Source organism: Lolium rigidum, chromosome 3 (assembly GCF_022539505.1).
Source record: "Lolium rigidum isolate FL_2022 chromosome 3, APGP_CSIRO_Lrig_0.1, whole genome shotgun sequence".
Classification (NCBI taxonomy): domain Eukaryota; kingdom Viridiplantae; phylum Streptophyta; class Magnoliopsida; order Poales; family Poaceae; genus Lolium; species Lolium rigidum.
Window position 1 is genome coordinate 232,989,641 of NC_061510.1, and position 11,542 is coordinate 233,001,182.

General features: G+C 42.7%; 1 protein-coding gene and 1 long non-coding RNA gene across 2 annotated transcripts; one reads left to right on the forward strand and one right to left on the reverse strand.

Moving 5' to 3' along the window:
• Positions 1-473: 473 nt before the first annotated feature.
• On the forward strand, positions 474-3,568 carry LOC124696175 (protein FAR1-RELATED SEQUENCE 4-like). Its single transcript, XM_047228938.1, has 4 exons — positions 474-2,729; positions 3,047-3,124; positions 3,203-3,280; positions 3,356-3,568. Exons 1-4 carry the CDS (start codon positions 474-476, stop codon positions 3,566-3,568), a joined length of 2,625 nt encoding a protein of 874 aa, XP_047084894.1.
• A 511-nt stretch (positions 3,569-4,079) lies between these two features.
• LOC124699102 lies at positions 4,080-4,768 on the reverse strand. The gene is made up of 2 exons (XR_007001262.1): positions 4,506-4,768; positions 4,080-4,421 (listed from the first exon to the last, which is right to left on the reverse strand). It is a non-coding gene; the product is annotated as an uncharacterized LOC124699102 (long non-coding RNA).
• Between the last annotated feature and the right edge of the window lie 6,774 nt (positions 4,769-11,542).

Consider the following 11,542-nt stretch of genomic DNA (forward strand, 5'->3'; position numbering starts at 1 on the left):
ATGCTTTTCGTGGTCACTGGTCGATGCATTACATCTGTTTGCTCTTCTTGATCGAATGCCTTTTCTATTTCATTTGTTTGGTGCAAAAAAAGATGTGGCACATCCCTTCGTCATGACACAAATTGCTGATTTGTATGCAGTGTGTGATTTGGTCACCACCTAATTAGCACCAGCTGCTCAATGACCAGATATCTCGTTATCAGATACATCAGTACAAGCTATCATTCCCCTCGGTCCCTTTTTATTTGAATACATGATGTACTGCTAATGACTACTAGTACAATGTACTGCATGGATGGTACTGTAGTATAATAAGTACTTGTAATTTTAGGGGACAATGGTCACAATGCACACACGTAGTAGTCCATTACCTCGAGCGACGGAGTATTCAGTTGGTCTGACTAATTCTGTATGTTGTTAGTTTCATGTACTCCTTTCAAATATAATTCTTAATATTAGCATGATTTACAGAAATGGTTGATGAGGCTGGTTGTGTTCAAGAATCAAGTGACATGTCTATTTCAAGTGATGACGATGGCATCCAGCAACAGAAGAAAAGCAGTGTGGAACTTGAACAGGACGACGGTACAGCTGTAGCAGATGTGTTACTTGAAGATCCTGAATTAGGGATGACATTTGATACTGAGAATGATGTGCGAGAGTACTACCAAAATTATGGTAAAGCAAAAGGGTTTGGTGTGACAAGAAGAAGCTCAAACAGAGATGAAAAGGGAGAATTAAAATACCTTACACTTTGTTGCTCTCGTCATGGTAAGACTGAGTCCAACTCAAAAAATATGTTGAAGCCAAATCCAACAGCTGGTTTAGGATGTAAAGCTAAAGTTAATATTGTTCGTGGTCTGGATGGAAAGCTTCATATTTCTACGGTCATTTTGGATCATAATCATACATTAAGTCCACATAAATCTCGGTTATTTAGATGCAACAAAAGGTTGGACTTGCATGCGAAGCGAAGGCTTGAGTTGAATGACCAAGCTGGAATACGAGTGAACAAGAACTTCAATTCTCTTGTTGTGGCAGCGGATGGTCATGAAAATCTGACTTTTGGTGAGAAAGAATGCCGCAATTATCTAGAGAAAACAAGAAGGTTGAAACTAGGAAGTGGTGATGCTGAGGCCGTTCGTGACTATTTTATAAAAATGCAGTCAGACAATCCAAACTTTTTTAGTGTGATGGATGTTGATGATGAATCCCGACTTAGGAATGTCTTTTGGGCTGATGCAAGAAGTAGAGCAGTTTATGACTCCTTTGATGACGTTATAACTTTTGACACGACATACTTGGTGAACAAATATGATATGCCATTTGCTTCCTTTGTTGGAGTGAATCATCATGGACAATCTGTGTTGCTAGGATGTGCTTTATTATCAAATGAAGATACTCCCACATTTGTTTGGTTATTTCAAGCATGGCTGACATGTATGTCAAATCGTCAACCAAGAGCTATTGTTACCGATCAAGCAAAAGCAATTCAGAACGCGGTAGAAATAGTTTTTCCAGATGCTCGATATAGGTGGTGTTTGTGGCATATAATGAAGAAGCTACCTGAGAAGTTAGGTGGATATGAGGAATATGAGTACATCAAGACTGCAATTGGGAAAGCAGTTTATGATTCGTTAACAATTACAGATTTTGAAAGTTCTTGGATGCGGTTGCTTGAGAGGTATAATATTGCTGATAATGAATGGCTTAAAGGGCTCTATGACAATAGGCACCGTTGGGTTCCAGCATTTGTGAAAGATGCCTTTTGGGCAGGCATGTCCACTACACAACGTAGTGAGAGTATGCATGCCTTCTTTGATGGGTATGTTAATGCCAAGACAACATTAAAACATTTTACTAGTCAATATGAGAATGCTCTTCGTGATAAAGTTGAGAAGGAGATACTTGCTGATTTTAGTTCTTTCCATTCAACCATACCTTGTATCACACACTTTGACATTGAGAAGCAGTTTCAAGCAGTCTATACAAATTCGAAGTTCAAAGAGTTTCAAGAGGAGCTAGCACACATGCTGTATTGTGACCGGAACTTTATACAAAAAGAAGGGGCGATAGAAACGTTCAAAATAATCGAGGATGTGCTAATTGACAAAGATGAAGGATGGAGAAAAGATTATGTGTACCATGTATATTTCAATGCGGAAGAGTTCGAAGTTAAGTGTTCATGTCGCCGTTTTGAGTTCAGAGGTATTATCTGTAGGCATGTGTTATGTGTGCTGACTCACAAGAAAATCAAGCAGGTTCCTTCACAGTACATCCTTGATCGTTGGAGAAAACATGTGAAAAGAAAGCACAACTTTATTCGGTGCACATATGGTGGCATGGATTCCACTCCTGTTGCAAAACGTTTTGACAAGTTGTGCAATATTTTTTTCCCAGTTGCAGAGCTAGGCGCCATGTCAGAGGATTCATGCAATTCTTTAATTGAACAAATCCGCAGTCTGAAAATTGAACCATCTAGTAACTCAAGTTCTGAGAATAATAAGGAGCAGCATGGTACACAGGAAGATGCACCTTCTAATGGGGAGAATACAAGTAAGGCCATATTAAGTCCTATAGCCGTTAGATGTGCCGGACGTCCTCCTTCAGTGAGAAAAGAATCTAAGGTTGATAAGCTTATTCGTCAAGCAAGAGAAAAGAAGAAGAAAACTGAACAACGAGAGAAGAAGAAAGCTGCACAAAAGGAGAAGAAGGAAGCTGAAAAAAAGGTATTTCTTCAAAAAAAAATCTTGAAAGCTCTTCATCTTTAAACTTCACTTATTTATTATTTATTGGAGGCTCGCTCCATGAATTTGAGAAATAAAAGATCGAATACAAAAATAAAATTAATGGAGAATGACATTCTACATCAAGAGCATATGGAACATGAGGTAGGTATTTTTGTTCTGTAACTATTCAACAATCGTCTACTTTATTTGGATGGAAAAGCTTGTAGTAGGACCATTAAAGTATCCTTGTTTCCCATCTTTTTATTTTTAATACATACTTGGGCATCCATCTCATTTAATGAATTTATCTGAAGCAGGAATCTTTTGAATTGGGCACTAGTTCTGGTAGCATAAATCCAACTATTAAAACTCCACTCCCATATGGAACATCTGAGGTATGTTTCTTTCTCGTATCTCTATTTCTAATAAATTCTTTGAGATCCAAATCATTTTATGATTTTCTTTTGTTGCAGGGATTAGTTAACTTGGATATTAGTAGATTTGACATGAATGCAACCATGCAAGCTGCAGTACCATATGGAGCAATTCAGGTATATTTGCCGCAGGGATTTATATCTAGTAAGTACTTCGACATCCAATTCACCTTGTAACTTTGTTTGGTGCAGGAATCATTTGAAATTGGCATTAGCAACATAAATCCAACAATGACGGCTGCATTACTGCCTGGAGGTTCAGCGCCTGTTGTTATGCCTCCGATTCTAGGAAAATATACAAGCATGTTGTTTCAAGTTCAGCAAAACTCTACTGCTCTATCCAGTTCACCACAATTACATTATACTGAAATCAGAGAGCCCAACGATGCGATGGATCAGAGTTAGACATGATTTTTGTAGTTTAAGTATGTTGGATGCAGACCTTATGGTTTTCTATGTACTTGGCAATTTTAATGTAATAGCTAATAGGCACAGGGTAGTAGAAAGTAAACGAATTGATGTTTTCGCATACAAAGCTACCAGCAACATTTGCTCCCAGAAACTCTCTGGCATGTACTATTCAATCATGTGCATAACCATGATTTTCTCTAAGACCTGCCACATAGCAGAAAGATTAATAGCAAATGGAAGTCAACTCTTTTTGAGTTTAGAATGTTGTCAGCTTGAAAACTAACCAAGCAGCTTCTAAATGCAAATCCCAGAACTACAAACAAGAACCTTGTAGGAAGTCAACTCTTTTTGAGTTCAGAATGTTGTCAGCTTGAAAACTAACCAAGCAGCTTGTAAATGCAAATCCCAGAACTACAAACAAGAACCTTGTAGTGGAGCAAATTGGTCGTCAAACCATGAGGTAGCAGCAGTACAACATGGCACACGGACAGAAACAAAGTGCAGGTACTGAACAATTTGTACTCATATAATTTTGAATTTGAAGCTTACACAATTGAATGGTACAAAAATTGTGCCACACAACTTTACACTGACAGGTCCTAGTCCTACTACATGCTGCACTGTACATTCCATCCTACTACAGCCAACCTTATTCCCACATTCACTAATTCTACTACAGGCTGCAATGTACATTCCATCCTCTCAGGACTATCCATTACGAAACTTGTACATATGCTCCTGCATAAAAGAATCTGACGGCAATCCAGTGGCAATCCTCTCGGTTTCATCTCCCTGGAGGTTGCATCCGTCCAGCCATTGCATACCCACGACTGAAACTGAATGAGAGCTGCATTAGGAGCAGAAGCCAAATAAAATTATCAAGGCGCCACTAGCAATGGTACTTCTGAAAAATAGAGTTTTAAAGACAAACTTTGATGAGCTCCATATCCGCCAGGGAGGGGAAGTCGTCGCGCTGCCTCCGACGAGAGCTCGATCGCTCTGTTGCAGGTCGCCGTCTAGCTCCAAAACAGGGGGCATCACCGCTGCCGCTGAGGGCCAAGTCCCTGTGCTGCCCATGACGATGGCTAGGTGGCCGCGCCGCCGACGACGAGGGCTAGGTCTCCGCGCCTCCGCCGCCGACGAGGGTTAGGTCGCCACGCCGCTGCGGATCAGTGCTGGGTCGCGGCGCCGTCGCGGAAGAGGGGATCTCCGCTGGGAAGATGGGGGTATTTTCGTAGCTTATTTCTTTCGCACATCACCGATCGATCGAGAAGTTTTCCACGCTGGCTCCACCTAAGCTAGTCACGTCAGCGCGTAGCGTTCCGTAACCAATTTCGTCCGTACGTGTAGCATTACTGGTAGGTATAGATAGGTTTGTGATGGAGAGATGTTGTACGTGACGTGTTCTGTTCGACGGATATGCGTTTTTTTTTGAACTTGTACGCTGACTCCGTCTCCACTCCAGACTCTTTTAGTTGGACCGACGAAAACGTTACTGCTTTTTTCTCTCGCGCGGGAGGAAACAACACATGACGAACAGACGACCAAACCAAATCAACGGACCAAACCACGGAAACGCTTTTCCCTTTATTATTAGGTATAGATAAGGCAAGCAGTCGCGGTCTCTCGAAAAAAAGATGCAAATTGCTTTATATAGTATTACGTATGCAAAGCCGATCTCCTGGTTATACGCATGAATTTATTTATATCGTATAATCCTCCGTACGTTCCAGCAGTGAGAGAGCCGCGCTTGTCACAGTCGTATCCGGCGAGGCGGCACCGGGGTGCAACAGCACTTCATTCCATTATCCGGTGCCGGTGAGCAGTACCCTGAAGCCGGATCGAGTCCATAGTCTTTGCACACTTGCCTACACTTGGCGACTCTGCAGTCTTGGATTTTAATGCATTGTATTTCGTATGGCCCGGCTGCAAATATGATCTGATTAATAATTACCAACAGTTTGATGCTTGCATGGCATATTGACTTGAAAAGTTTGGAGGCGTAGCGATTAAGAGGAAAGGAAGTACTTACATGCATCACAGGACGAGAAAACATGGGACATGATCAAGACAACCATTAAAAGTACAAGCGCCATAGAGTGCGCAGCTGCAACCCCCTTGTTGTTCCAGCTGACAAGTACCATCTCAAGGGAACTAGCTAGTTGAGTAGTAATAGTTTGTAAATTAGTATTCCTTGTTGTGTTTATATAGGGCAAGGATATTTTCTTGATTTTGTATTCTCTCCATTAACTTTCAATATCACAATCCCGAGAATCAATAATCAAATATCTTGCTGGGCCATGAAAATTAAAGTGGTTACCAAATAGGCCGATGGTTCTCTATCACGCAATTCACAAGATCTCGTGGACCAGAGAACCAAGCACTGCTTCAGAGGTCTAACCCAAAGATTGACATATCGTCAGTGTCCCTCCTAGACAAGGCGACATTGGTTTTGGTGAATGACACATATATGCGCTGATATCAAAATGTTTGTGGTATCTTAGTTGAAGCTCTGTGTCACATGTCTTCAGAGAGTTGTCTTAGAATGAGTTTTGGTGGTGGTGTAAGTGCGTGCTTGCCTGCATCCACATGTATTTTTCGTGTTTGCCTATGGACATGTACAATGAGGTGTCGTCAGTCTTAGTTGCCACGTCGGATTTTTGCTGAGTTGGAGGAGAGAGAAAGAAGAAAGAGAAGATTGTCTTTCCTTAGCTAAGGGATGATCTCTTATGAAATAAGAGAAGACTATTTTCTCCATTGTACTACTTGTCTTATCTTAGACACACAATTTCATACTAAAAATAACTAATTCTCATTTATTGCAAGGGATGACAATAAAAGATGATATATGAAATAAGATGATGTGTTGTACATGTGTTGTACATGACGATAAATGATGACAATAAAAGATCTAGATAACGTGGATTACTAAGAGAAAGCATATCTTTCCTACCATTGTACATGATATGATCAAGGGCGAATAATGGAGGTGGTAATTACCAAAATAATAGAAATATCATCTAAGAATGATGACATATATTGCTATTTAAAGAGAGGATCACTTATTACATAACATGATTTCACACATGCTGAAATGACCCATTCTAGAAAATTTACTAAGCCCGTCACAACGCATGGATGAGTGGTGGACTTCTAAATCGCACGCGGTTAAATACCGCGTGTGTGAAAGGGTAAAATTTCGCATAAGATTTCCTAACTCGAATCGTTTGCGAATATGAAGGCGTTCTACATGAATACTTGAGGACTTAACAAGGCAGAATAAAACTATGATTTACTTGTTAAGCACAAAGCCTATCAACTAGGGTTTGCCTATGTGAACCAATAATCTATCCTAAGCATGATGAGCAACAAAGTGATAGCAAACTAGATATAGAACATCAAGCACGAAGGCTATCACAATGTAAATCGCATAGGTAAAGGAGTTCGGGTTGAGAAGTAACCGGTGCACGAGGAGATGATGATGTCCCCAAGTTCACACCCTTCCGGGTGCTACGTCTCCGTTGGAGTGGCGTGGAGGCACAAGGCACTCCAATGAGCCGCTAGGGCCACCGTATTCTCCTCGAGCCTTTCCCACCAAAGGAAAAGCCTCGATCCACTAAGGGACCCTTGATGTTGTTCACCGAACCCGTACAAGCTTGAGGCAAACACCCAAGTATCAAGCTTTAGGCAAACTCCACAACACCAGAGGCTCTCAAGTACAAGGCCACAAAGGCTACAACACGCCACACACGGCAACAAGGCCACAAAGGCTCCAACGCGCCACAAACGACTCCAAAGCCACAAAGGCTACAACGCGCCACAAAGACAACAACGCCACAAAGGCTACTACGCCACAAAGGCAACAAGGCCACAAAGGCTACCACACCACAAAGACGACAAGGCCACGAAGGCAACAACACCACTAAGGTCAACAAGCCCGGAGAGAACCCAAACCGATGCACCTAATGCAATGGCTAAGAACCCCACTAAGATGCCCAAGTCCATCTCTCCCAAATTCCAACAAAGCTACAAAAGCTATTAGGAGAATAAGGGAGAAAGAACAAAATAGGAGAAGGAACACCAAATTACTCCAAGATCTAGATCTAGCAAGATCCCCTCAGAAGGAGGGGGATTAACTTGGTGGAGCACTAGATCTAGATCTCCTCTCTCATGAGGGGAATCAAGCTCTTCAAGATCAACAAAGGAGGAGAGAATAGATGTTGAAGAGCTAGTGGGATGAGGTGGAAGAAGGGTATAAATAGGGGCTCCAAAATATAGTTGTTGGGGCAGAAAAACGATCAGAAAGGCAGAAGCGCGCCCGACCGGTACTACCTCTTGTGCAACCGATAGTACCACCATCGTATAAAATAACACAGAAAACTATGCAGAAAATAGGTTCTGGGCCGGTACTACCGCCTGTTGGGCCGGTAGTACCTACCATGTGAGAACTGTGCAATCAGAGAAGGCAGACATGAAAAATGGAGAAGAGGCGCTCGCCTGGGTTGAGAAGGAAGTAGTTGGGCCGGCCCGTGGATGGAGCAAGGCGCGCGAATGCAAGCGGCGGCTCCTCGAGTAGAAGTCAACGCGCGCCTTGGAGCTGAGCGCGTCGAGCGATCGAACACGTCGGGGGAGCCGGCGGCGGGCTGCTGCGGGGCGCTAACTGGGCCGGGGAGGCTGGGGCGGTGGGCCAGCGCGGGACTGGGTGCCAGTGGGACGCGGTCGGGCCAAGCTGGGGAGAGAGGGAGACGTGCTGGTGGGAGTTGGGCTATTGGAAAATGAAGGAAAAGAGTGGAGGATGATTTTCTTATGAATCTAGAGGTGCAACCTCTTAATACTGTAAACCGAAAAAATCATCCAACTCGAACACGCAACATGAGATGCATCCGGAATCCGTTTCCGATGAGCTAGAGCTTGTCATGAGGGTGAACACAAGCTCTAAAACATCTCATGGATAAGAACCAACAACAACCAAGAAACACGAGATGCAAGGTTTGAGCTCTCTCCGATGATGCGACCAACTATCCTATCGAACATAAACCTTATCCTTGCGCATTCCACTCGAGCCGGTAAGCTCCGTCTTCATCCCACTTCAACAATGTACATGCCACCATCTTCATCCAACATACATGGCACCGTCTTCATCCATCTTCTACGTCGTCTCCATCCCTCTTCATCTTCTACACCGTTTTCATCCCTCTTCGACACCGTCTTCTTCATTTGTACTCGATCTTCTTCATCTTGCATCTTGAGACCAACATATGGCTCAAGCATTGCCTATGGACACGACCTAAGAGACAACCTTAATACAACCATTAGTCCATAGGAATTGTCATCAATTACCAAAACCACACATGGGGCTCCATGTCCTTTCAACGACGCTAGAGAGGGGAACGTGAGCGGCGGGCAGCGGGTGGTAGGCCGCGCGACGGCGAGTAGGTACGGGCATTGTAGTTTTAGGTTAACTTGACTAACCATCTCTTTAAAGATGATCCTTTTGGCTAATCAATAGTAATGAGGAACTATTTTACTTACCTAGTCACTTCCTTGCGGATACGGATACAACCAACGCGATCACTTGGCGTGGCCGTATAGCATCTGCGAAGACGAAAACGTGCCGCATATTTAGACCGCGTTTGCATCTCCGCGAACGCCCCGGCTACTACAAGGTCAACCCGCTGGACCCGTCCCCTCCTTTTTTATAAATCACCCGTCCCCTCCTTGGAGATGCCCTCAGCCCGGAGCCTGACCGCCCCATCATGCTGTTGGCCGAGCGTTTGCCCTAGACGGTCGGCCGTGCGCGTACCCGGACTATACTGTCGCCACGAGCTCCACAAAACGCCATGGCTCTATCATTTTCTTCTGATGCCGTCCAAGAAGAAAGAGCTCCGTTTCCGACCATGAGCTCCCTTTCCACAACATGGGAACGCCGCCACGGCTGATGAGGGGCAGGTCGCCGTTCCGTATCGCCGCGCCGCTGTGACACAATCGAAATGTCATGTAAAAAAGGATCTAATCTCACAAAAGATTATGGGTTCTGTTCAATCTTCTTTCCTTTTATGTGGCACGAATATATATATATATATTAGTATAATTTTTCGCATTGTTGATTGGTAGTTTCCAAATGCACGGATCCTCTTATGCTCAATTTCCAAATATATAAGCTTACTTCCTACTCGAAGGAAATGGAAGATCCACAAAATAAAATTGAGGGAAACAACATGACTCTGTTGTGAGCTTTATTACTCATATAATAGTTACATCGTCAATTAACAAAGTAGTAATAAAAGCCAGCAGTTCATCAACCCAAACAGTAGGTAATGATCCAAATTAGTTCGGAGCATCTTACAAAAGTTCAGATGGTTTATAGTATAGGAATCGTCTCTTGTTTTTATAGATGAGCTAAAATTTGATAGGACAATGAAATCATAATCATAAGGAGCAATACATTTATTAATTAATATCTCTCGATCCAGGTTCACATGAATGAACACACGAAACTAATCAACCGTCATAGATTAACATTGCTCTCGATGGGTGATGGATGGACAGACGGGTGGAGGTGCAGCAAGCTAGCTAGAGCAGCCGGCCATGGTGGATGCGTCAAACGTGGCAGCAGCAGGACAAGTAGTCGTAGTGCTCTCCTGGCTTGCAGTACGCCTGGAAGTTCTTGAAGTTATTCTTGGAGCAGAAATTCGGGCAGGTCGTCTCGTTGCACGGTACGATCTCATGGCAGTAGTCGTCTGCAAATCAATAGCAACATGCTCTCATTACCGTACGCGAAAACTAAAGAATTAAGAAACGAAACATGACGCAAAATAATAGTATGTCAAGTATTCAAGACTACCTGCAAAAAAAAGTATTCAAGACAATGGCGTCAAGCTCAGGAGATTATATAGAATTAATGGATATATACCTTGTGCATTGCACGAGGACAAAACCATCATAGCCACGGCCATAACAGCAAAAACCGCTAGGAGCAGTGCCCTCGTATCCTTGCTGAGAAGAAGGGCCATGATCGAGGATCTGGATGATGAAACTTAATACTCCTTTATTATGTTTGTGTGTTGCTAAAAACTCTTCTTCTGGTGTTCTTGAAAAGTACATGCGTGGTTCTTGTTATATAGGGGAAAGGGTACATGCGAACCTGGTAAACAATCCATGTCCGCATTAATTTTCAGCCTCGTAGCCACAATTGAAATGAGCCAAATCTTGCCATTAAGACTATGTAAAATCCTATTTTCAATTGTTGTTTGGAATTCTTTAAAACCAGTATCTTATCTTTGGATTTAAATTATTATCTGTGATATATATATATATATATATATATATATATATATATATATATATATATATATATATATATTTATAATTGAGATTCTGACGTGTTGACTTTCTTAGCCTGGATTTCCTCATTTCCATGCCATCGCCTGTGCATCTAACTGTATTGCCGTTCAAAGGAAACAAATTTTCCCTTGGTTGGTGCAATCAGCCAAATATCTCCCTTTATATTTTAAATAAGCCAAATCTTGTTCCAGATTTTACTTGTGAGGGGGGGATCTTGTTCCAGATAGCTGCAGCTGCTAATTTAATTTCAAAATAAAATATTGGGACAGCCCTTAGTTGTTTGGGCCTTTGTGGTAGGCTCTCCAGCTCTGAGAGGATGCATAATTAAGCCCATATGGCCTTATAAGACCTTTATCCCTAAAGCTCTTGAATTCACTGAAGCCACTCGGACCCATGCTCAATTCACTTTTTTTAGTGTTAATTGGTCATTTTCTATTTACTCAGATCATTGGTCGTTTAACGGGATGCACCGAACTGTAGGGGTTTGTTCTAGAGAACATGGAGATGTATTCGAAAATATGCGTGTCCCTCGGTGGCTTCCTTGTTCGAGGACATCAGGACCGAGGCGTGACAGTAGGCGGACAGGGGGTTTGGGGTCTTCGTCAACTACTGTAACATCCCAAG